Source organism: Prosopis cineraria, unplaced genomic scaffold (genome assembly GCF_029017545.1).
Source record: "Prosopis cineraria cultivar Desert tree isolate PC_DT_omini unplaced genomic scaffold, ASM2901754v1 PC2, whole genome shotgun sequence".
In the NCBI taxonomy this organism is placed as follows: Eukaryota; Viridiplantae; Streptophyta; class Magnoliopsida; order Fabales; family Fabaceae; genus Prosopis; species Prosopis cineraria.
The window spans coordinates 19,117,418-19,142,533 of NW_026555333.1; the positions used below are offsets into that span (position 1 = coordinate 19,117,418).

The window sequence follows — 25,116 nt, forward strand, 5'->3', positions numbered from 1 at the left end:
TCGTAATTTTAAAGTGTGTGTGTGTGTGTGTGTATATATGGCTATTGACATATTTTTGCAACAAAACAGGTAACCACAATTCTATTCTTGATATGACGTCCAAGTAATTGAAATGATGTTTGACTCCATCATGAGATTTTCATTTCACTCTTATATATTGGAACTATACAGACAAGTAAGAAATCACTGAAGAAACTAAGTCACATAATTTCCAAGATTACATCGATATGTAAATTACAAGCAAATGTTCAAGAATAATAGAATGAGGGACAATCATGCATTTTCTATCTTCTTCTTGAGTAGATTAATGTTTTATTAAATGTATCAATTTTAATATTATTTATTTTCTCTCTATTACTAATTTCCATCATTTTTCTTTTCAATATATTAAATGATAGATATTTTAAAAAATTTATATTTTTATTTTAAAAAGATAAGATTATTAAGCTTATTTAATAAAATGTATTTGTATGTAAAATTTTATTTAAAAGTATTTTATAATTTAAAATGGAGGGAGTATATTAATTATACCAACGGATAAAAGCATAAAACTATGAAGCCTACGTGCAGCCGCTGACAAGTGACATCCGTGCGTTCACATATGCTTTAGTGGACTTTATATTGAAATTTTTTTTTGTGCAACTTAAAATAAAAAAAAGTTTCACAGCTAAAATTATAAAGTCGGTTTCAAATTATTTTTATTTTATTATTTTTAAAATTAGTATTTTATAGAACATGTTTTGAAAATAAAAAAATAATAAAAATATATATTTTTTTTCATTCTTCATTATTTTCTAAACATTAGAAAGAAAATAAAATATTATTAACAAAAGGAAAAATTAAAGAAATAACCAAAGTAACATAGATCTAGTCATCACTCAGCTGAGGGGCAAAGGTCTAAACAAAATAAGAGGCCGAAGTAACAAAGAAATAAAATTAACCAATAGCGTTAGTTCATATCATTGTTTGGAAATCGGACCAACTCGGCCAAATTGACTCATAAACTAATGAATCTGTCACCTAGTTAGTTCATTTGATTAAAAAAATCGATCACCTATGACCCAATTTCAACTCAATCAAATCGGCACTCAGCTAACCTAATGGGTTAATGGGTTGACTCGGGTCAAATTTATTTTTTTTTTCCTTTGTTTTTTCCTTTCTTCTTCTGAGTGTTGAACCTTGAATTAAATATAAATTTTTTAATTAATAATTGTAGTGCTATTGTGTTTTATTATTGTCAAAAACCTATAATTATTATTTCTATAAAACATGTGTAAGATTTTGTGGATAAATTTTTCATTTACTCAATAAGTAATTACTTTTATTTAAGTATTATGGTCTTTCATATGAATATCTTTGTATATTTAATCAAATTATATTATTTTAATTGTGACCGGTTTGATTTTAGATTGACTTCTAGTTGGACCACTAATCCTTAAACTACTATCTCGATTGGTTCAATGACTAGTTTAATTTTCAATACATTTATTCATATACGCTTAGGCCCACAAGCCTGTTTAAGGTCAGCTAGTTTTTTATTTATTTTTAATTTAAAAATGTTTTAAATTTTAAAAGGTTAATTTTTACATTACAATATTAAATATATTCATTTTTTAAAATATAAGTTATAATGTTAAAAATTAAAATAGATAATACAAATCGTAATTTTAAAGTGTGTGTGTGTGTATATATATATATATGGCTATTGACATATTTTTGCAACAAAACAGGTAACCACAATTCTATTCTTGATATGACGTCCAAGTAATTGAAATGATGTTTGACTCCATCATGAGATTTTCATTTCACTCTTATATATTGATACTATACAGACAAGTAAGAAATCACTGAAGAAACTAAGTCACATAATTTCCAAGATTACATCGATGTATAAATTACAAGCAAATGTTCAAGAATAATAGAATGAGGGACAATCATGCATTTTCTATCTTCTTCTTCTTTGTGGTCCAAACTCCAACGTACACTGGTTTCTGTAAAACACGCAATCATATATCCTTCAGAAATATTCATGTATGGACCTCTAATTTAACTAGTTTCAATCAAGATAGGCATAGTGGGTCTGATGTCTAATAAATCTTTGTTTTGGAGCAAAACGACTACTTCAGACATCATTGGCCTTATATCAGCAGATGCTTGCGTGCATAACAAACCAATCTCTATCACTTTCTTTACTTCTTCTGCATCATAATCGTTAGGCTCTAACCTCTTGTCCACCAACTCTAAGTGATTGCCTTTCTCATATAGTTTCCAAGCCTACCAAGTCATATAGATAAAAGTGAAGTGAAATAATTAACAAGAGTGGTAGAAAAGACAAAAGAAAAAAGTGAGGGAGAAAATGTTCTAAAATTAATTAACATTCATGAATTTGCAATGAAATTTTTATATTTTTCCCATTTTACTATTTTTTTATAAAATATAAAATCTTCTTTCTCTTACTTTTTTAAAAAAGAAAAATTATTACAGATTCTCAACTTTGGAGAATCCATTTAAGAAAGCGTTCATAAATTATATTATTGTAAAAGAATGAATGATTTTCGCAAGGGTTAAAAACACCTAAGATGTCTTTTTTAGGATAGTCATATAAATTTTCTCAGCTTTTGCAGGAGAAATTCACCTTCCTGATAACCATGAACCTTCAATTCATTCCAATTTTGACCACTAATGATTTCTAAAACTACAACACCATAGCTATAGACATCAGCCTTTTCTAATAATTGACCATGAATTGCATATTCTGGTGCTGTGTATCCTTTGTATAATATTTTTGATGTAACTAATCAAAACAGTGGCTTAAACAGAAAGTATCATATTATCATCCAACGAAATATCAAATAGACAAACGCAATGTAAATATTATTGTGTCAGAATATGACAAAGATATGTAACCATGGATGGAGTATGCGGAGCCTAAACGCAATGTAAATATTATTGTATCAAAACATGACAAAGACATGTAACCACGGATGGAGTATGGGGAGCCTTTTAAAAATATATATTGTTAATCTAATTTTGCTGTTAAAAAAAAGATCAAACTTTTTGAAAATAGTGTTATAACTTAATAATATTATATGATAAATTATTTATAATCATGTTTAATATTTTAATAAATATGAAAAAAAAAGTGAAACCATATATCCATTATACTAATATTCATAAAAAAAACTATAAAGGGTATATAAAAAACTATATTTTTAATGCATTTGCACTTGTCATTTTATCATTCCAAGAAAATAAGATATAACTTTCTTATAAAAATAAGTCAGTATATAGAAAAGTAGTTAACAAAAATAGTAAAGAAAATATTAACATGTATAATAAATATATTAAGCTTATGTTTTAATAATAAAGGTAAATATTGATTAATACTACAAAATAATTTAATAAACTTATTTATATATTAATTTATTTCTATTTAAATATATCAACTATGTATATTTATATTTTTAAATTTATTTTATAACACATACACGGTGTGTGAGTCTCTGTCAGTTTGACTGTTTGTGCATAGCGTATATAGAAATATTCAAGGGTGATGACCTATAAAGCACTAATACTGGTATGAATATCGGATACAATATGGTAGGATACACGGATATGACAATTTTCAAAAATTTCAGGGTACAAGTATGACTATATAAATAATTAAATATTAAATATTAAATATTTAGATTCACATATATAAGTAATTAAATAATTAAGTACTATCAAGTGGCAACGATCAACTTAAATTAATAGATACTGAAAATTATGAACAATTTTTTACATATTTAATCTGAGGAGAGCTAATAGAACAGCAACCAAGCTGAACACTATTACCCTTGTGAGTCGTGACTGAGGAGGAGAAAAGATAGTGACACAATGACTGAGGAAGACATTGAAACAGTGACTAAGGAGGCAAACACAGAGAGTGCCAAAGCGACAGTGGCTCGAAGAGATAGAGCGACGAAGGAGAACATTACCTTGCTCAAGCTCAACGGTGGAGAAGGGAAGGATGATAGTCAGCGACAATGGAAGGTCACTAGGTCAAAGATAGAGTGAAGCAAGTCAGGTGAGGGACTTGGGAATGAAAGGGATCAGTCGATGTCTCATGAAGTAATCTGTTCTGAGGGGAAAAAACGCCTAAAAGCCCGTGTCTGCCCGTTTTGCAAAAACAAAAACAAAAAAAAAAGAAAAAAAAAGAAACTCTGCATTCGCATACAAGATGCGTGTCCATGTCGAATACATATCCAACACAAACACGATGCCCATTTTGGCATATTAATGCTTCTGAGTGATGACAATATTTGACACAGACATGGTGCCCATTTTGGCGTATTCGTGCTTCTAAGTGATGATAATATATGTATGTGCTGTAATAGGAGTAAATAAAGGTAAAAGAATATAGTTATGCTTACTTATAGTGTTCCTACAAATTTTGTGCTTAGATGAGATTTATCCTCAGATAAAAGCTTTGCTAACCCAAAATTAGCAATTTTAGGTTGTAAATCATCATCTAAGAGGATGTTGTTGAGCTTGATATCTCTATGTATGATACGAACATGAAATTCTTCATGTAAATAAGTCAAACCCCTTGCAATTCCTAAAATTATATCATATCGCTGCTTTCAACTTAGCAAATCTTTCTTTTTTCCTGTTTTCCAAGTTTACAAGCTTTGAAAGGTAAGAAACAGACAAAATTTTTTCATTGTTGAATTGAAATCCATGCTAATTAAGTTATCTAATAAAATTATAGCATGATATGAGTAAGATGAGAAGCCAAGGATATATTCTTAAGCTGAAAATATATGCACGTCATAACTGTTATCAAGAAACATAATAGCTAATGCCTATAGAATTTCTTATAAGTTTTGTCTGTTGATAGAAGCTTACCAAATAAAAAATAGTCAAGACTCTTGTTTTTCATGTATTCATAAACAAGTATTCTGCTACAGCCATGGCTACAATATCCTAGAAGTCGAATGAGATTTCGATGATGAACATTACTTATAAGCTTCACCTCACTCTCAAATTCTTCCTCCACCTTATTGGAGTGCAAGTGGCGCAAAGTTAATTTCTTCACTGCAACTACTTTCCCATTCTTCAAAACACCCTATTTAGCAAGGCAAATAATTTCAACCAATTACAGTCATGATATGTAGTTTTATTGGAAGTTCTCCATTCGTTCCTTTGACAGTCAATGATATATTTTCTTTATAAAACTCATTTAAACATCCTTGCTTTAATTTAGAAAATAATTTATATTAAAATGTTGAAAATCAAAATAAATTACCTTGTATACAACCCCGAATCCTCCTTCTCCTAGTTTATTTTCTTCACTAAAATTCTTGGTTGCAGACATCAATTCCCTGTAACTGTAATTACCTGGGCCTTTCAACTTTCTTGCTCCAATTATTTCTCCTGTTAGTCAAGTAAATGTCTTGATCTCAAGAATGAATACATACATATATGAGGATTGTGTGAAACAATTATCAAGCTGCTACACAATAGAATGCTTTTCAATTAGTTGTTTACCTCTAGGAACCTCCTTATTCCTTTTTGGTCGTTTAGTCAAGCAAAACAGTACGAGGAGGATCAATGAAACAAGAGCTACACCTCCAACAACTCCACCAATAATGACCCCTATGTTGCTTGAACCTGCAAGACAAGAAAACCATAATTCATTGTAAGACCATGGCTAAGGTAAGCTGCGGTTATAGATGCTCCTAATAGAAAGAGCTCTCACACATATGATACTTAATCCATATTATAAATAGTCATTTTAATATTTGTCCCATGTCTTACAACATATATTGAGGTCAACATTCAATTTACAAAGCCGGGCCGAGAAAAATAAAAGAAGAGAAATAAAAGGATAATAAAACTTTTTATTTTTTTTAAGTTTGCATCAGTTATCAATTTCTTGATAATTTAAATTTGCTTCAATTATTTATTTGATCAAAATTATCAATTTGACCAAAAAAATTATCAATTTGATCTCTATTGTTTGAAAAGTAGGTTACGATGTTAACATCTAATGACATATGGATAATGGAATATTGAATTGGAAGCCATATAAATTAATAAAAAGAAGTATAATTATTTAGGGAGAAAAAAAAAGAAAACATTCTCAAAAATTTTAGAAAATAACCATAAAAAAACGTAGTGTTCTTGACTAGATGTTGATAAAAATTAAATTTGATTTGAGGGTCAATTTATTTGCATTTATTCACATATACATTTAAGTTATCAACATTCTTTACCCATTAGATTAATTTAAAAGTCAATTTGTGTTTTAAAATTTAAAGGATTCTAGCATGATAATTTAAGAGAAAGTAAATGACAAAATTAATAAAAATTAAACTTAAGAGACCAAATCAATAAATAATGTGAACTTGAGGATCTAAATATTTCATTATACCAAAAAGAAAAGAGTACAATAGCATACATTAAAAATAAATCAACTTAATCGAGGAGCACTTGATTCAATTAACAGAAGGAAATGTCAAAGACATCATCGAAACACTCATGAAGTAGTCGTTAGTAATAACAATCTCATACAGTGTGGCTTTGAATTAATTTGGGTGAGTGGTGGTAATCCATCAAGTTTTCCATGATCTCCGGGGATGAAATTTAAAAAAAAAAAAAAATTGAATCAACAATCATGAATGGACTTGGTATCAATATGGACCCAGATCATGATAAAGAGATTAATGGGTCTAATGATGCGAGCTCAAACTAAGGGGTAATATATGCTAGTGGGCCAAATATTTACAAAGGGAAAAAAAGGGTACAAGGGCGAAGGAAAGGTGCAGGTATGGGTGTGAAGATTATTGTGAAGACTCTCTCTCTCTCTCTGGCTTTCTCTTCCTTCCCTCTGGCTGTTATCATTGACTATGGATTCTCTCCTTCTTCTTCTCTCTGCAACTCTGTAGCTACCTTTCCCTTTATGTTCCCTTATTTCTATATTATTGCAGTCTTGTAATTCCCCTTTTATCTGTTCTTCAAACCACCATTTGGATTGAAATTTTCATTTAAGATAGTTCAGTTGTGTTTATAGTATGAGTGATATTTGAGTTTGTGATATCACCCTAAATTTTTATCCCATTCAACCAAAAAAAAAAAAAGGCATATACCCATGTCTAATAAAAGCAATGAAACAAGACATCTATAACAGAGCTTCAAAAACATACACAAATCAAATTATCATATGAAGATCTGAAAATACAAGTGTATGTACCTTGTTTGAAGGAGGGAGTGATATCAGAGGTCTGGTAGTTATCAGGAAAGAAGGAAGTGGTGGAATATCTCATGAAACATCCATCAGCAATGGCCCTACCTTCTGAATTGGGAAGACAAATCTGCATGTTGTTGGAGCCACTGCTCAAGCAAGACTCACATGTACTCTGTGTGAGTGTTTCAGTGCATTGAGCAATTGCAAAGATAGTTGTTGGGCCATTATTATTATTAGGCACTTTCATCTTTGTGGCTGCAAAGAAGCTTGTGGTTGTGGGTGTTACAGTTTGGAGATTCTTGAGCACTTGTTGCACGGATGAGGTAAATGTTGTGGGTTCTTCTGTAATAGTCTGATTTCCACATGATGCTGTACTTATAGTATCTGTTGTGTCGTCAAAGAAGGTGCTCACCACGTCGTACCTTCACACATTACAAGGTATTAATATGTATTTTGCTATATATATCTACAAGCTAACGAGGGGATGCAATTTTTCACCTCTAGCTAGGTTTTAAGTTTTTTCCCCTCTTTTTAGTGAAGTATTTTGATCTACCTTTTAAACATAAAGTACATTGTGAGTTGTGACTTGCTTAATGCCTCAAGTTGATGTTATTTTTTCTCCCCATCTCTAATATCATTCACATGTTATCAGATGTTTTCAAAGATAATACTTGCCATCTAAGTAATTAACGGTGAATTATAACAAAAAAAGTTCTTATATATAAAAAAAAATTTAAGTGAATTGGGTATCAAAAAATTATTAAAATATAAATATGCTTCTAAATTTAAAGAACATTTATAAAGATATTTATAAATTATCTATTAATAAGATTTGAACTCATAACTTGGTAGATTGTGAGTCAAAGTCTGGACCAACATAACTTTTCTTAATAATTATAACAAAGTTCTGGCGGATGTGATGTGCCTAATCAACTAGGTCAACTTAGTCCACATGTTTATGCTTGGGCCAGGCTGGTTGGCCCAAAAAACATTCACGTACTAAACAATGTCCAACTGGGATACGCATTGGTTACATCATCGTATTTGGAATTGGGTTTACGTTACTAGTTACACAGATTCATCAGAGCTCGTTCTAGGTTACATTTTCTTATCTATTAGTCAACTTGGATTCATAAAAAGGAATATAAAAAATGCATTTGAAGAAAGATAAAATGAAATAAAAAAATTAAGTAAATGAATATATTATGATCCAACAAATTCAATAATTTTTTACTTTTTTGGAAACCTTTTGTATCCCCAAAAGTCATTCTTATAACCACGCAAGGTATATCTTCAAAAAATCTTTCTTCTACTAAAATAAGAAGTGTTATGTAAAAGTTTGTAATAATTTTTTTTAAAGTTTGTCCCTCAAGATTTTTAATGAGTGCTTTTCATAAACTGATCAAATTTTTTACACTCTTTTTATTAATTAATAAGGTTATACTTGGAATTTTCGGATTTTTTAACAAATTTAAAAAGTATTTCTAAGTTGACCATACCTATATAGCCATATTAGTAAGAATTCTTACACGCTAACTTTCGCCGTATCTTCCACGGTCACACCCCCACTCGAACCACTGAAAAACTTATAGTATTTGCTAACCATTGTAGATCTAGTCTTCCTCATATTGGGAAACTTCTAATTCTAATTTTAAATTTTTCACATGCATGATCATCAATATAATTAAAGGAATTTTTTTTTTGCCAACAATTAAAAGGAATAATATCAATGAAACAATCCTAAATACATGAATTATACAGATAGAATACTTATTAAAATAGTCACTTTACTTGTTTATTAATGTTTACTTATTTATGGAAGATATTAAATTTTTTTGGGTAATTTGTTGATATTCTCCGTAATTAAAAACTCTTGGCGGATTAGTTTGGTTATACCTGAGGAAGCATCCATCGTAGGCGACATGGGCACCGGGGGCTCCGGCGGGGCAGCTGAGGATGTCGGGGGCGGCGACGTCAAAGCAGGCGACACAGTCGGCGACGGGGAGGTAGTTTCTGCATTGAAAAAGAGTGGAGACAGCAGGGTTTCCAAAAGCGCCTTGCTGCGCCGTGACGAAAAGCTTGTTCTGGTCACTGATCTGATCTCTGATGTCTCGCAACGTTGCGTTTTTGTTCTCTTCGAAGATGGTGATGTTGGAGACGACGAATTGGTTGAACGGTGTGCATGCGATGGGCTTCAAAATATTGGCCTGGGAATCCGAAACGACGCCATCAAGAATCCAGCACGACCAGGTCAATACTAAGGTCAATAAGGGAAGGAGATGAGTATGAAGCATATTGGTTCTGTGTGGAGAGAGTGTTGAAGAAGAAGGAAAGCAGAAGAAATGGATGGGCGTCGAAAAAGTCAGCGAAATGCGGTCTTTGGACGTTATAGTTAAATGATCTTTTTAACCTATTGTGTTTGAATGTGTGTATTGGGTTTGGATTACTCTCCCCAGTTATATTTATAAGTTAGGGGAGAGATTTTTTTTCCCCCATATTTAAAAGTTAAAGTATTAATTTTTTATCAATTTTTTTTAATTTTTCACGATATGTTGGTGAAAGAAATTATGTATTATGAAAATATGTATATTTAACTGTAAAATTAAAAAATTATTAAATTTTTAGATAGAGTTAATGAATTTTAAAAATTTTCTATTCCAATGAAACATATGTTTGATGTTATTTATAAATAAAATTAAATGAATATAATATTTGATATGTGTGTGAATGTTTTTTTTTTTCCATTTTGACCAAATTTATGTAAATAGTTAGCTCAAACAAAAAACAAGAAGAAGAAATAATGATAAATGAGGATTTTTAAAAATAAGAATGATAATTGAAAACCTTAAACTATTAGAATGATATGGAAGGACCATGGTCCTTTTTGCAAATATAATATTGTCCTTATCACCAAATGGACAATATTATAAATGGATAAATAATCTTGTAAATTTATGCATTATTGAATTTAAAAATAGTCACTTGTAATTTATAAATTTATAAAATAGTGCAATTTATTTGTCTCAGCTTTAAAAAGTTGATCATATCTTCTAATAAAATTTTAATTTTCTACAACACACCCCATTTTCAATTTTTTCCATGGAAAATCTTAAGACCACGAATTCATGCAAGTTAAAAGAAAAGGAAGTTACCAAATTAATGAACAATATATTTAAACCTCTCATTTTAAGTCACAAAAAAAATATCCCTTATAAAAGATCAAACCATATTATAATAAAAACAATTATAAGTTGCAACAAAAACAAACATCTAAACATAATCAATTTAAAAGTACCAACACGTGTTGGCTTAGATGGCAAGGAGTTTGAATTTCCTTAAGCATTAGCTCTTAGGTTCGATCCTTGGAGTGATGAGAATAGAGAAAATATGTTTGAAAAAGCCATCCTCCTTTGGAGCTTCACAGTGCTCAAATTCAAATTAGTGAAAGATGTCATTTTCAGATACTAAATGGTTATTAAAAAAAAAAAAAACCACATAAAAGCTAGATGGCCCTGAACCAGAAACGTAACCAACATTAAAGCCCATCACGTAAAAGCAATTGGGCCTTGAATAGTTCCTCTCCCCAATTTATAAGTTTTGCCCCCATTAAATTACACATGTTAATAAAATTTTAAAAATATCATTTATTAATAAGAGAGATAAAAATAGATAATTATCTTTAATAAATTTTTTAGAACATCTTATATTTTAAAATACTAAAATATTTTTTAAAAAAATCTTATAAAATAAGATATAGGAGTAATATATGAATAACTTTTTTATTTAGTAGCTCAAATTAAATACACGTGATCTAATTCGCTTATATAATATTTATAGTTAAATTTGTCCTACAAACTTGTGATACTTGTGTATTTGCACGTGCCCTCATGTACATAACAAGTTTTATCATATTTTTGTATTTTTAGATTTTTGAATAATGAGTCATAAAACTTTTGGAATAAAAACACATGATGCAATTATGCAAATCTATATGAGTGTCTATATAGACATAGAGAAATACATATACATCTATATATATACACATATCTTTACATCTAATATAAAATGTAAAGAATTGTTGTTGTACTATTCATTTCATATATATAATTCATCAACAATACATAAATTCAAAATATTAATTAATACCATAATAAAACTGAAAAATGAGATCAGGAATGAATTAATTTTGTAGAAAATTTAATCTTCATGGTAAATTCTTAAGGATTTAATTTAGAGGTCCCCAGACACCAGAAATAAATTAATCCTTTATTTCTAATTTTAGAATATAGGGCCCATTTATTTAAGATTAAAAAATAAGTAATTTTTAAGTAATTTAGAGATTTTATAAAAAGGAATTTATTTTATATAAATTTTATAAAAAGAATACATTATTTTTATGTTTGGTTACAATAATAAAAAAGTGATTATTAATTAATCATATTTAAATTTTATGACATCTTCCTTAATTTTTATTTTATAAAAATAATTTATTATTATATTATTTTTAAATTTTATGATATCTTTACATATCCTGTCTCTTTAAAATACTCTCTTTCATTCACAAAACAAAATTTTTTTTAAAAAATAAGTAATTTTTTTCATAAACTAAGCTAAAACAAATGGGTCCATAATTTTAAAGGGTGTTGTGTTCCTCTACAGATAACAATCGAAAACTTCACTCACTTTCATTCTCGCCCGACAGGGTTGAGAAGACTCAGCCTAGAAAAAAAAAATTACAAAGAATTAATCTTTCTTCAACCAAAAAAAAAAAAAACAAGATGCTAACTACAGAAAATAAAATAATACAAAACAAACAAATAAAACCAAACATTGCATCTCTCGGTTTAAAAATATAAAAAAATTTTAATCAAATTATGACTAATTGCTCTCACAAGTGTATGAGATTACAATAATAAATTATTCAGAATATTCTGAGTGTTGAATCTATAGAAAAGTTGCGCTTTTATTAATTTAAATAATTAATAGTTTGAGAAAAATATATATAATGGATTATTTGGTGAAAATTTAAATAAAAAATAAATCAAGAAAATAATGATAAGTATACAATCGCTTGAAGCATTAGGATTTATGATTCATCCTATAGATTGCTAGCTTCTATCCTTTGAGTTGATTCTTTAATCAATTATAGTGACAATTATTCTTAAAGTGTTCTAATATTCTCCCGAATTATGAGTCTCTTTTTAATTAGTGTTGAATTTATTCTTATGATACTCAAACAATTAATTAAACTGTGAAGTTATAATTTAAGTTACCACAAATTTATAGAACTATTCCTAACTTAGTTACTTATGTCTATTTCTCTATATCTAAGTTCTCTTTTCACCTCTCAATCTATCAAGATTACCTATAGATTTGATAAAATGGTGGCTAATCACAAAATCAATATGAAGAATAAGAGAAATGAATATAATTGAAAAAGCAAAAGTAATCATAAATATAAATGCAAAGAGTCAAAATAAAGCAAATAAAAAACTAGCTTCTCAATTGGACTATATCCCTACCTCAACTAGGTAATTTAGAAACACATAATAAAATCAAATAACATCATTTTAAAATCTCCAATCATGAAAAACAATCATAGAGAAAATTAAGGAGTAGAAAAAAATAATTATGATTTGTAAAACTCTTCAACAATCTCACTTTCAATCTTCAAAATGCTTCTACGAACTCCAAATATCTCAGAGAGAATTCTTGAAGTACTTAGATAAGTGATTGAATGCCTTCTCTCTTGATGGAGGGAGTATTTATAGTTAAAATAAAGGCTTCTCTTCTTCCTCCTTATCGATGTGAGACTCTAATATATATATATATATATTTCTCTTTTTATTCTTTCCTTTAATTCCTTTTTTTTTTTTTGCAAAGAATAAAAACTAAGATATATATGAATAACTTTTATATCAAAATTCCTTTTTATCTCGTAATTAAGTTATTAGACAAAAATATATAAATATTAATTAAATAAATATGAAATCTTAATAAATATAATCAAATTTAAACCAAAATATATACCTATTTAATTATAAAATATTCACTTATTAATGATTTAATAAATTAGTTAATTATTTTTAAACTAACCTCATCTTTATTGGTTTACCCTTATTTAATAGAATAGTTCATATAAAGTTAAAGGATTGATTGATTCATTAAGGAAACTTAAAACAAAACTCATTAATTACACATTAAAAATTAAAAATGTCTTATAGTTTTTTAACATCTAATCACAAAAAAAGGTCTTACATTTATTAAGAGAGTACCTTGTAAAGTAATGTGAAGAGCTAGATCAATATATATATAGATAATGGAAATATAACATCAAAACATTGAATTTACTTTGTAATTTGAAAATGTAATAGGGAGTTGGTTACATAGAAATTAAGGCATCCTTATTCTTTACTATGAAAAAATTATGCTGAAAAAATTAATTATTGACCCTTATAGTTTTGACTTGGCTACAACTATTTAATTATTAAATTTTAATCTATTATAATTCAGTCCTTATAATTTAGACTTGATTGCAACTTAGTCTTTAAACTTTGACACGATATAACTAATTAGTCTTTATAATTTTAACTATTAAAATATTAGTCCATATATTTTAAAATATAAAATTATGAGGACTAATAAAGTTATTTCTTGAAATAACTTAATGACTAATATTTTAATTATTGTAACTATATATGGACTAAGTTACATCGTGTCAAAATTTAGAGATTGAGTTATAGTTGGCTTATAAATTATAGGGATTGGGTTACATCAAGCGAAAAGTTTAAAGATTAAAATATAATCAATTCAAAACTATTGAGACCCAAATGATTAATTTTTTTTAATTAAGATTGATCAAGTGTATGTTGGGGCGGGGGAATCTGAAATATCAGAGAAATGAAAAACAAACAAATACTCAAATAATCTTAATTCTTCAACAAAAAACAATGATATAAAAGGATAATAAGTGTTTCTCTATTACCTTGAGCTCCTTCTTCATCTCTCTCGTCTTTCAATGAGCTTCTCTTCTCCATTCTCTCTCTCTCTCTCTCTCTCTCTCTATATATATATATATATATATATATTTGGAGATTAATATGAGCACAAGGGTCTTAAAACTTACATGCACACACATAAATACCATTGGGTTCTTGTCCTTATAATGGGATCAATTAGTTGTATCTCCTCGCAGCTTGGCTGGGTTGACTCAAGATTTCGACAAGGGGCTCGAGTGTGAGTGTGGATGTGTGTATTTTCCTTTTTTTAATTTTCTGATAAAAGAAACTTATAGTTTATCACGTACTTCCTCCAATTTTACTTATAAAGTAATAAAAAAATTTTAATCATATTTATAAGTCACGCTATTAATATTTTATAATAAATTTTTTTATATATTCTCCATTAAATGTTAATGACAGAGAGTATGATATTAAAAGTATATATATATATATATATATTTAAAAGAAGAAGGATTGTAAACTTGTTAAATTTTTAGATAGAATTAGTAATAATGTTAAAGAACTTCATGTTGGAAGCAGTATGAGAAGTAAGAGAAATTATTGGAAAAAACTTCAGATTAGAAGTATAATGAGAAATTAATGCTTTTAGTACATCGATCAACCGACATTAATTAATGATATTGCACAATGCTAAATGTCGGCGTGCTTGAAAAGAACAAAATGTCTTTTACAGGGTTTGACATATATTTCGTTCGTTTCTTGAGCAATTTGGCCAGTATTGCATGCAGTTAACAATATATTCTTTCTAATCTTATGTATAAATTATTTGTAATTTCTTCACGAAAATGAATAAGATGTAAGTAAATAATTGATATTATTTTAAAAAGAAATATTTTTTTTTCATTTGCCCCTTTATTAAATATATCATATCTTAAAATATTTATCTCATGCACACATCCTGCATGGTGTAATGTAAGAGAAAGAGAGGATTTTTTTTAATGCATAAGAAAATAAATATGTGACATTTGTTATATATATTTTTAATCATTAATGATAATGACAATAATAGTTGGCGTCCGTGATAAAGTGACATGACTTATTGCGTCCGTGATAAAGTGACATAACTTATTATACAAAAAAGAAAAGGAAAGAAAGTGACCCGACTCTAGAAGGAAAGAAAAATTGAATTGCTTGCCATGCAACTTGTCAACTTGTTAGAGAAAATTCTGCATATATGACAAAATATATTGCGTGAAAGGGAATAAAATTTAAACTAGGCATAAGGCAGCTAGCGAAAATTCAATTCACAAGAATATGTTATGAGTCTCATGTTAATAAGCTTTATAAATAAAATGAAATTTATAAGTTTGAGTTATCCTATTTAATAAATTAGTGTTTTAAGATTGACTCTACCTTTAAATCTATACTTGTAATATTGCATTTTTATTGAAAGACTAATATCATTAACAAAGCTCCTGATAGAGGGTTTTAGCTAGCAAGAGGTCAAGTGAATTGGGGACATCTCCCCTCAAACAAGGATGCATTATTATAAGTTTCATGTTGAAAAACCTAATTGTGCTTGTAAGAGATAGGTTACCACCCATAGGTTTCAAAAGCATGTATTTGAATAACCATTTTCTTTGTAAGTTATGAACACGTCTTCCCATTTCTTTTATTCATTTCAATATTTTGACCGACAATGAAATAAGCAGTAATTAAATTAATATATTTCTATTTTATATATAACAACTATCAAAAAATAATTTTAATAATATATTCATAACAAAATAGGCAACTGATAATATATATCCATCGCCTTAATGTTCATTCCGTTAAATAAAGTTTCAAGTTCAAATTTTAAATGGAAGAGAAACGAAGAAGGGAATTGTTTTTAGTTCTTATCTATTTATTGCTCAAGTCGTTGTGATAAGTGTGTATTTTACCAATAAATAGGTATATATTTTAGACTATATTTGATTATATTTATTATTATTTTATACCTATTTAACTAATTTCTATAGATTTTCCTCCTATCACTTAATTATAAGATAAAGAGAAATTTGAACAAAATCTACTCATTTCTATTTGTTTTATATTTTGCAAGAAAAATAATAATTGAAATCAAAGAGGAAAAAAATACACCCAGGTATATACCAAGAAGAAGCAAGCAAACTAATATATATATATATATATATATATTAAGCAAAGGATAATTGTGCAAGGATATCACCACGGACATAATCATATCAAGGAGGATCAAAAGATATCCTGTGATTGTATTTACCCAGGAATTATTCAGGGAAAATGAGAAGAAGTATATACAAAGATCTAAGGCCCTTTCAAAAGGCATCCAATTACATCACCTGAAAGCTAGAAGACAGAGCATGAAGTTTAAAGGAGTTTCTTTGAGTTGTGAGTTTTTCCTTTTCTTTATTCTTCTTATTTTTTCTCTATTTTCTTTTGGGATGTTTCGCATAGACTTTATTAGTTGTTGCTAAACTCCCAAGCAGTAGGATGAATTTTGTTCTTTTATTTGATTATTTTTTTTTCCCGTTGAACTTAATGTCTTGTATATGAGATTTAATGTTTCTATTTATATTTATCTTTCTTTCATTTTAATTACTTTTTACATAGATGGCCGCTATATGGATTACTTATAGGTGCTTTGATGAATTAAAAAATAAAAAACTTACCTAGATCTAGAGAGATAGACGTAGATAACTAAATTAGGAATATTTTAAGAATTTGTTATGGCTTAAATTATAACTTAATGGTTTAGTTAGATAGTAGAATTTATTGAGAGCTAAATTTAACTTTAATTAAATGTATCATAATTGACTAATAGATAATTAGGACACCTTAAAAATGATTGTCACTATAAAAGAAGGAAAGATAGTTAATTGAATTAAAATAATCTCTGGTAGGTGAATCTTGATTCCTTGCGCATGTTTGATTGGTTGGTTCTTCATTTTTATTGCTTGTATCATTCTTTTCATATTCATATTATTTAAATTAGTTATCCCTTTTAAAATTACTTTTTTTTGCTTTTTTAAAATAACAAAGTTCATTGCTTTCATCTAGGTTTGATTCCTAGAATATTTTAGGATTTATTACTACATCAATTTCATGCACTTGCAAGGCTGATCAAGTTTTTGACACTATTTTCATGGAAATTAAAGCATGTAACTTTGTTATTTTCCCCTTTCCTTTTATTTTTTCTGGGTTTAAAATCCTTGTTGGTTTGACTCCGCAGCTGCATCTAGCTAAAGAAGTTAAACTTAGCACTTATTGGAAGGCGGCCATTTTTTTTTTTGGGAATTTTTGCTTTTGGAATTTCTCGCATTTTTTTTTTAAATTTTTTTGAAAAGAAAGTTCCCTCCTTCGGATTGAATCTGAGTTACTCCTGGCTGGCATACTTCGCTCTCATGCTTATTTTGTTATTTCCCCTTGAGAACATAATGACTAATTAGGATGGTTATGTAACTTTAAGGATTTATTTGATCGAATTTAAATGTTAGGGACCAAATTAAAAAGTCAAACTTAAAGATCAAAAGTTTCAATATCCTTTAATATATAAGGCTGTTTGGTGTTTTCTATGAGTAATTAATGATTTATCTGTCATGAAGTTACTCTATTAAGTAAGACTAAACACAGAAAGAAGAAATAATTTTTAATATTAACTATTTTTAGAGGTAAAAATTATCTAAAAATAGTTTATAATTTTGAAGAAAAGAAGTACATTCAATAAATTCAAATGAATAAATTATATTCCCTCCGTTTTTATATACAAGAGAAAAAAAAATATCATATAATTTAAGAAAGTTGATTAACTATAATAATTATATTTGAAAATAAAAAAATTGGACTATAGTGCCTTATGTTAATCAACATAAACATATATTAATTATTTTTTATTAATATAAATTATGAGGAGTGATTTAAAAAATGTATAATAAATGCTTATTAAAATATGTAATTTTGTTTATATAAATAAATAATAATAATAATAATTTTTTTATAAATAAAAATGGAGTAATATGAATTACTATACTGCACATGAACAAAGATCCCATTTAAATAAAGTCAGAATTTTTTTGACCAATTAAATGAAGTGACGTTGAAGTGAGCGGAACTCATGGTCCTGTCATGGATGACGGCCGGAAAAGCACTCTCTCTCTCCTCTCTCCCAGGACGGCTCCTCCTCGTTAGGTTTGGCCATGAAGCTTTGAACGTGCAAAATGGCCAATATTAGTTGCAATTTATACTAAGAAAGATCGATCATATGATTAAAATATTTTCAAAACCAAAATATTTTTAAATAATCTTTTAAATATTAACATCTCAACAAAATTTTCTGAAATTTATAGGTTATTTATAAATTAAAATAATATAATAAATTATAAGTCTTCTTTCAAAATTATCAATCATTAAAGTATTAATATTTTAATAAAAAGTTATTTAAGAAAATTAATACTCCCTCCAGCATAAAAAATGTAAAATAGTTTTAGCTAAATCTCACCCCTAATAAAATAGTTAATTATATTCAAACTAATGTAATTATCTTTTTATATTTACCCTTATTTAATAAAATGTTACATTTTAAAGTAAATATAAAATAATTTATTAATTATGGGCACTTTTGGAAAAATAGATTAATTACATCTTGAAACACGAAAATGCCTTACATTTTTTAGTAGATGGAGTATTTTTAATTAATTATCTCTAGAAAGGTGATTTCGGTGATTTGATAATCACCTAATAGCCAGTCAAAATGATTAGTTAAAATGATATTTTGGTAGGTTATTTAGGTAAGAAATAACATTAGTCTATTGAAATTTATTTGTAATTTGAGGGAGCTCATCAGTATCAATTTTCTTATAAGATCCTCTTCTATCATTTTTTCAGTCTTTTTCTATCATTTTCTAAGTGCATTTATTTAATTGTTGGATCAACTAATAATCAAATTAATATATTTTAATGGAAGGACAGTATCGCTCTTTAGAAAAATTATTTTGAGGGAATATTGCCCCATGCACCCTTCATATTCAAGAGACAATAACCATATATGTCTAAAAAAATCAATTTAATAGTTGGTAAAAGAATCAACTTAACACTTAAGGCCCCAAAACATTCAAAAATAGTTTTTTTTTTTTTGCCAAAACACTCAATAATAATTTAAATTATAAAATCTTAATAATTGAGTTTTTTCATACCTGTGGGACAAGCCCATCATAATCATAAAGCGCATGGGTAAGAGTCGTTAATACATTGACAAAGACGTACGTCGGCCAGGAAAATTAAAAATCATTGGGCGCATTAAAGGCTGACTACATAGGCATCATTCTTATCTCTAACTTGGTCCATGAATAAGATAAACAAACATTATTCTGGATAGACGTCTGTGTATGTTCATAAAACTAGTATTATTTATTTAAAAAAACTATACTTTTGATCTCTTCAACTTTATTAATTTCTAATTTTATATGTATGATTGAAAAATATAAAACTAATTTGTTATTATATTCATAAGTGTTTAGATTTATATAGGCACCTATACTTAATGTATTTCTATTCAATTAAAACAAGACAAGTGAATTTTAATGTGTTAATAATATTAATTGCAAGTGTTTTTTATATACTAAATAATATATAAAAGATCTATATGATTTAAATAGAAGCAAGAATTTAAGTATATGACACTTATTAACATTTTGTTAATATTTATTAACCTATTTATATAAGTAGTTTGTTTAAAAAACTATTTTATATAAGTAATTGTAGAATATTACAGATCGATATAGGTAATAAAATGAAAATTTACTCAAACGTAGAATAAATATGATAACAACTAACAAGGGCCAAATATAAATTATTTAAATTGTAAATATTTAATCATAAATTTTCATAATATAGTAATAGTTACATATTGAAAATTGGGCAGCCGTCAATGGAGACTGAGGTTTAGTTATCAACGCCCACAATTAATATGAAGTTAACACAAGTCCAATTCTCAGCATGTGTTGTCTTCATTCTGCAAATTCCTTCACAACCTCCAAAATGATCCCCTACATTATTATCATCAATTTTCTTCTATGCATGGCTTCTCAAATTCTTTTGCCAACTAGAGCTGCCATGGCCACTGGGTCAGAGGCTGATAGGCTTGCTTTGCTTGCTTTAAAGGATAAGCTGACCAATGGCATTCCAGAAGCTCTACCTTCATGGAATGATTCTGTTCACTTCTGTAAATGGCAAGGAGTTTCATGCAGTCTCCGTCACATGAGAGTCTTAGCATTGCATTTGACAAATCAAGATTTGGGTGGGACTCTTGCCCCAGTCTTAGGTAATTTAACTTTTCTTAAACTCCTCAATCTTTCCTCTAATGGATTGCATGGTGAAATTCCCGAACAAATTGGCCGTCTTAAACGGTTGCAATTTCTCAATTTGTACCAAAACTATCTCAAGGGAGAAATTCCTGAAAGCTTGGCTAATTGTTCTCAACTCCAAGAGATTTTTCTTAATCATAATAATTTGACAGGAAAAATTCCCTTTGGGTTTGGGTATATGCATCAACTTGAAGTATTGGCTCTCAATCGTAATGAATTTGCTGGTCCTGTTCCACCTTCCTTGGGAAATCTTTCGTCATTGGAAACCTTAGCTCTAGCGTATAATAATCTAGAAGGTCATTTACCTCAATCTCTTGGTAGGTTGTCTAATTTGAAATCACTCTTTCTATCTCATAACAATTTTTTTGGCATAATTCCTCCTTCACTTTATAATCTTTCTCGGATGGACTATTTTGACTTGCCTTTCAACTATTTGTCTGGAGCTATTCCTTTGAATATAGACATTGCTTTCCCAAATCTTCGATATTTTAATGTTGGACACAACTTGTTGAGGGGAACTATCCCAATTTCATTATCCAACATCTCTCAATTGCAGTTATTTGCAATATATGAAAATGCTTTTAGTGGCCTAGTCCCTACCAGTTTTGGGAGATTGCAGAACCTTCGTAAATTTGAAATTGATGCAAATAATTTTGGGAGTGATGAAGGTCATGACCTGGATTTCCTCTCATCATTAACAAATTGTAGTCAATTGAATTTGATAGAGATGTTAGATAATAAATTTAGAGGTGTATTGCCAAATTCAATTGGGAATCTCTCTTCCCAGCTTGATTCGCTCAGTATGGGATTCAATCATATCTTTGGAAGCATACCTAATGAGATTGGGCAACTTGATGGCTTAACTTATCTTGTTTTGGAACATAACTTTCTTCAAGGCACAATCCCACATTCAATTGGAAAGCTTGGAGAGCTTGGAAAGCTTGCCTTAGGAGACAATCAATTATGTGGAAGAATTCCTGATTTCTTTGGAAATCTTACTAAGTTGTTAGATTTAGAATTGTTTAATAACAATTTTGAGGGAACCATTCCAATAAGCATCAAACATTGTAAAGGTATGCAATCCTTGTACCTGAATCAAAATAACTTGAGTGGTAATATACCAAATCAAACTTTTGGTCCTCTAGAAAGCTTATTATATCTTGACATGTCTTCCAATTCCTTGACTGGTCCAATTCCATTTCAGATTGGTAACATGAAACAACTAGTGAAATTGAAATTGAGTCAAAACAATTTTTTTAGTGACATTCCAATGGAACTTGGGGGATGCTTGCAGTTGACAAATCTTGATATGAGTAATAACTTCCTTCATGGAAGTATCCCCTCATCATTTAGTTCCTTAAAATCTCTGATCAGCTTAGACCTTTCCAACAATAACTTGTCAGGAAAAATCCCACAAGAATTAAATGGTCTTTCAATATTGAAGACTTTGAACCTATCTCACAACCATTTCTTTGGCGAGGTTCCAAAAGGAGGAGTGTTTGATAATGTCACAGCTATTTCACTCACAGGAAATGGGCATCTTTGTGGTGGAATACCTCAACTCAAGCTACCTAAATGCCCAAAGAAGAAGAAGGAGCATTTCAAAGTAAAAATCCTTATCATCGTGACAAGTGGTGTTCTTGCTTGTTTTGCAATGTGCCTAGTCATCATTTGCATGAGAAGAAAATATAAAAAGTTGTCTTCTTCCCCATCTTCTCCACAGAATATCCATTTGAGGGTTTCTTATAAGGAGCTACATGATGCAACCAATGGATTCTCTTCATCCAATTTGGTTGGTGTAGGAAGTTTTGGTTCTGTATACAAAGGAACTCTCCAACACTTTGAAAGACCTATTGCTGTAAAGGTACTAAATCTTGAAGCACATGGGGCATCCAAGAGTTTCATCACAGAATGCAAAACTCTTAGTAAAGTTCGGCATAGGAATCTTTTAAAGATTCTAACATCATGTTCAAGTATTGACTACAAAGGCAATAGTTTTAAGGCCCTTGTTTTTGAGTTCATGTCTAATGAGAGCTTGGAGAATTGGTTGTCAACAAATGAATGGGGTGAACCGAGGAATCTCAATTTCGCACAAAGATTAGATATAGCAGTTGATGTGGCTCATGCTTTGGATTATATTCATCATGATTTTGAGGAAGTTATTGTTCATTGTGACATCAAGCCAAGTAATGTTCTTCTTGATGATGATATGGTGGCACACTTAGGAGACTTTGGATTAGCTAGGCTTTTTCATGAGGCTGCAAGCTATTCTAGTGAAGGTCAAACTACATCCTCAGCAATTAAAGGAACTATTGGGTATATTCCCCCAGGTATGACTCTTTATTTTTGTTGATTTTGTGTTTTTTAAATAATTAGTTTTTTTTTAAGTAACCAAAAGTTAATAGTAGTAAAAACTATTATGTAAATAGGTCAAATATTTCCTAAGAATAACCTTGAGTGTATTGGCTTTTTTTATTCCCTAAAAAAATTAATGTTTGGTTAGAGTACGGAGAAAGTGGCCAAGTTACAACACAAGGAGATATCTTTAGTTACGGGGTTCTCTTGTTAGAGATGCTCACTGGGAAGAAGCCAACAGATAACATGTTTAGTGGTGATCTAAGCCTATCTAAATATTGCAAGTTAGCATTGCCAGATGGAGTCCTTGAGATAGTGGATTCAAGTTTGCTTGTTCTATCTGATAGAGACCACAAGAAGATTATGCAAAATTCAGATATGGAACGTAACATACAAGAGTTCTTTGCAAGCTTTGCCAAGATTGGAGTTGCATGTTGTGAAAAATTTCCTGGTCAACGAATAGGCATAAAAGATGCTTTAGCAGAGTTGCTTACAATTAAGCAAAAGCTGTCCACTTTTAACATTGCCATATGATCGTTAGCTGCATGGCTCTTTTGACATGGGTCTTGTGATGGTTCTTCTCTATATGGAGTTGGCATATTTAGTAGTTGTAAGCAATAGCAAGCTTTGTTTTAGCTAGCTTTTTAATGTAACTATTTACGTATTCCTTTTTTTGGGAAAAAATATTTACATATTTCAACTTTTTGTTTTATGTTGAGTGTTGCTTCTTGGGTTGATAAAGATTGAATAGTTTTATTCATATGGACATTTGATATACTTTTGCTGATGATGAGTTTGTTTGTTTCTCCTATCATAATTTCTTTCATGAATAAGCATAAGTTTCCATTAACTGCCACTTCAGCTGCTATATATTGGCCACTTATGCAAATTTTAGTAACGTTTTTGGATAGACGAAACTTGGTTATATTTACTTATATGTCCATTAGGTCAAATTCTTCAATCAAATCCTAACACGTCCATTTTTTAAATAATAATAACACAGACAAAATTCTAAAATTTTGTATGATTAAATAATAAAAATTACATATAACAGTTGTGATAAGCATTATGAATATTGTATGATTAATATTGTATTGCATATACGGGGCCTAGTGATTTCTTGTATTCTTGGTTGCAATTCAGGTTTCTTTTGTGACCGCGCGATGCTTCTGTTTTCTTCTTGAACATCATCTGCTTCTGGTTTCTTCATGAATAAAGACGTTTTCTTTCCATATACGACGCCGTTCCTGGGTCAACATTCCTCCTGTCTCGACCAGTGCCTTTTTGTTTGGCATCAAACACCCAATTTTATCTATATCCCTTAGCCTTGCTCGGGAAGAATAAGCTCGATTTTATTACAGTAAATCATAGATGATTGAGTATTTCGTTGCTCGATAACTTGATTTCACTGTTATCAAACTCACAAGTTAATTCAGTTGACTTGGCGAGTTCACCTTTTTAACTCAGCAATTTGTGGCTGTCAGCTTGCTTTACAAACTCGGCACTTCTTACTGACTCGAACAAAATCACTTCCAACTCACATAGACTCAATAAAAACGCATAAACTCATTAAATGAGTGTACTTGGACCAATGACCGAATCCAAATCCTTTATGGATTTAGTTTACTCATGCTGACGTTGACAAGACCCCGTACAGTGAGAGTGAGAGGATTAAAACTCTAGTCTCACAACCATTTGCACCATCTCACCAAGCAAGCGATTATATATATAGTGTTCATAGGCAATTTCGGCGCTTTACAACTGAATAAGTAAATAATCCAAGCAATATAAAATATAATGGGTCACTATTCGATAAGAAATGTTGACAAAGGATATAAATTTCTAATATAATACTAAAAAAAGATATAAAAATAAATATGTTTTTTTTATTCCAATGTTGGATAACATGAGAAACTTGGGAGTATTACCACTCCATGTCCAAACTAATCCAAACCAATATTGTGTGGGGCTGTTATTATCAAGGCCTCAAATAAATATGTTTTATTAAAAATTAAATTAAATAAATTATTCATGAAGTATTTGAAATTTCAATGACATGTATTTCGAAATATGGAATATCAATACTTTTTCTAAATTTTATCATATTCAATAAATTAATATATGACTTTAGTTAATATTTTGTATTTTAAATATTATAATTTTTTTTGAATGGTGCTAATTAAAA

General features: G+C 29.1%; 2 protein-coding genes across 6 annotated transcripts; one reads left to right on the forward strand and one right to left on the reverse strand.

The window, feature by feature from the left end:
* Nucleotides 1-1,831: 1,831 nt before the first annotated feature.
* Nucleotides 1,832-9,646, reverse strand: LOC129302253 (cysteine-rich receptor-like protein kinase 2). 3 transcript variants are annotated; one of them, XM_054940993.1, is made up of 6 exons: nt 9,128-9,646; nt 7,238-7,653; nt 5,533-5,655; nt 5,291-5,418; nt 4,891-5,110; nt 1,832-2,274 (listed from the first exon to the last, which is right to left on the reverse strand). In XM_054940993.1, exons 1-6 carry the CDS (start codon nt 9,523-9,525, stop codon nt 2,258-2,260), a joined length of 1,302 nt encoding a protein of 433 aa, XP_054796968.1. In that variant the 5' UTR covers nt 9,526-9,646; the 3' UTR covers nt 1,832-2,257. The 3 variants fall into 3 exon arrangements, with proteins under 3 accessions (XP_054796968.1, XP_054796967.1, XP_054796966.1); XM_054940992.1 differs by lacking the exon at nt 1,832-2,274 and adding an exon at nt 3,366-4,651; XM_054940991.1 differs by lacking the exon at nt 1,832-2,274 and having other exon boundaries at nt 4,752-5,110.
* Nucleotides 9,647-20,177: 10,531 nt separating this feature from the next.
* LOC129299517 (probable LRR receptor-like serine/threonine-protein kinase At3g47570) lies at nt 20,178-23,718 on the forward strand. 3 transcript variants are annotated; one of them, XM_054938003.1, is made up of 3 exons: nt 20,178-20,533; nt 20,729-22,906; nt 23,080-23,718. In XM_054938003.1, exons 1-3 carry the CDS (start codon nt 20,209-20,211, stop codon nt 23,463-23,465), a joined length of 2,889 nt encoding a protein of 962 aa, XP_054793978.1. In that variant the 5' UTR covers nt 20,178-20,208; the 3' UTR covers nt 23,466-23,718. The 3 variants fall into 3 exon arrangements, with proteins under 3 accessions (XP_054793978.1, XP_054793970.1, XP_054793982.1); XM_054938007.1 differs by having other exon boundaries at nt 20,182-20,893; nt 22,106-22,906; nt 23,080-23,691; XM_054937995.1 differs by having other exon boundaries at nt 20,178-22,906.
* Nucleotides 23,719-25,116: the final 1,398 nt, after the last annotated feature.

Excerpts from the sequence above, each read along its gene's own strand:
- LOC129302253 (XM_054940991.1), bottom strand. The coding sequence starts at position 9,525 with ATGCTTCATACTCATCTCCTTCCCTTATTGACCTTAGTATTGACCTGG. Across the intron at positions 7,654-9,127 it reads TACGATGGATGCTTCCTCAG|GTACGACGTGGTGAGCACCT; the intron begins GTATAACCAAAC and ends TAATGTGTGAAG. Across the intron at positions 5,111-5,290 it reads GATTCGGGGTTGTATACAAG|GGTGTTTTGAAGAATGGGAA; the intron begins GTAATTTATTTT and ends CTTGCTAAATAG.
- LOC129299517 (XM_054937995.1), top strand. The coding sequence starts at position 20,209 with ATGTGTTGTCTTCATTCTGCAAATTCCTTCACAACCTCCAAAATGATC. Across the intron at positions 22,907-23,079 it reads TATTGGGTATATTCCCCCAG|AGTACGGAGAAAGTGGCCAA; the intron begins GTATGACTCTTT and ends ATGTTTGGTTAG.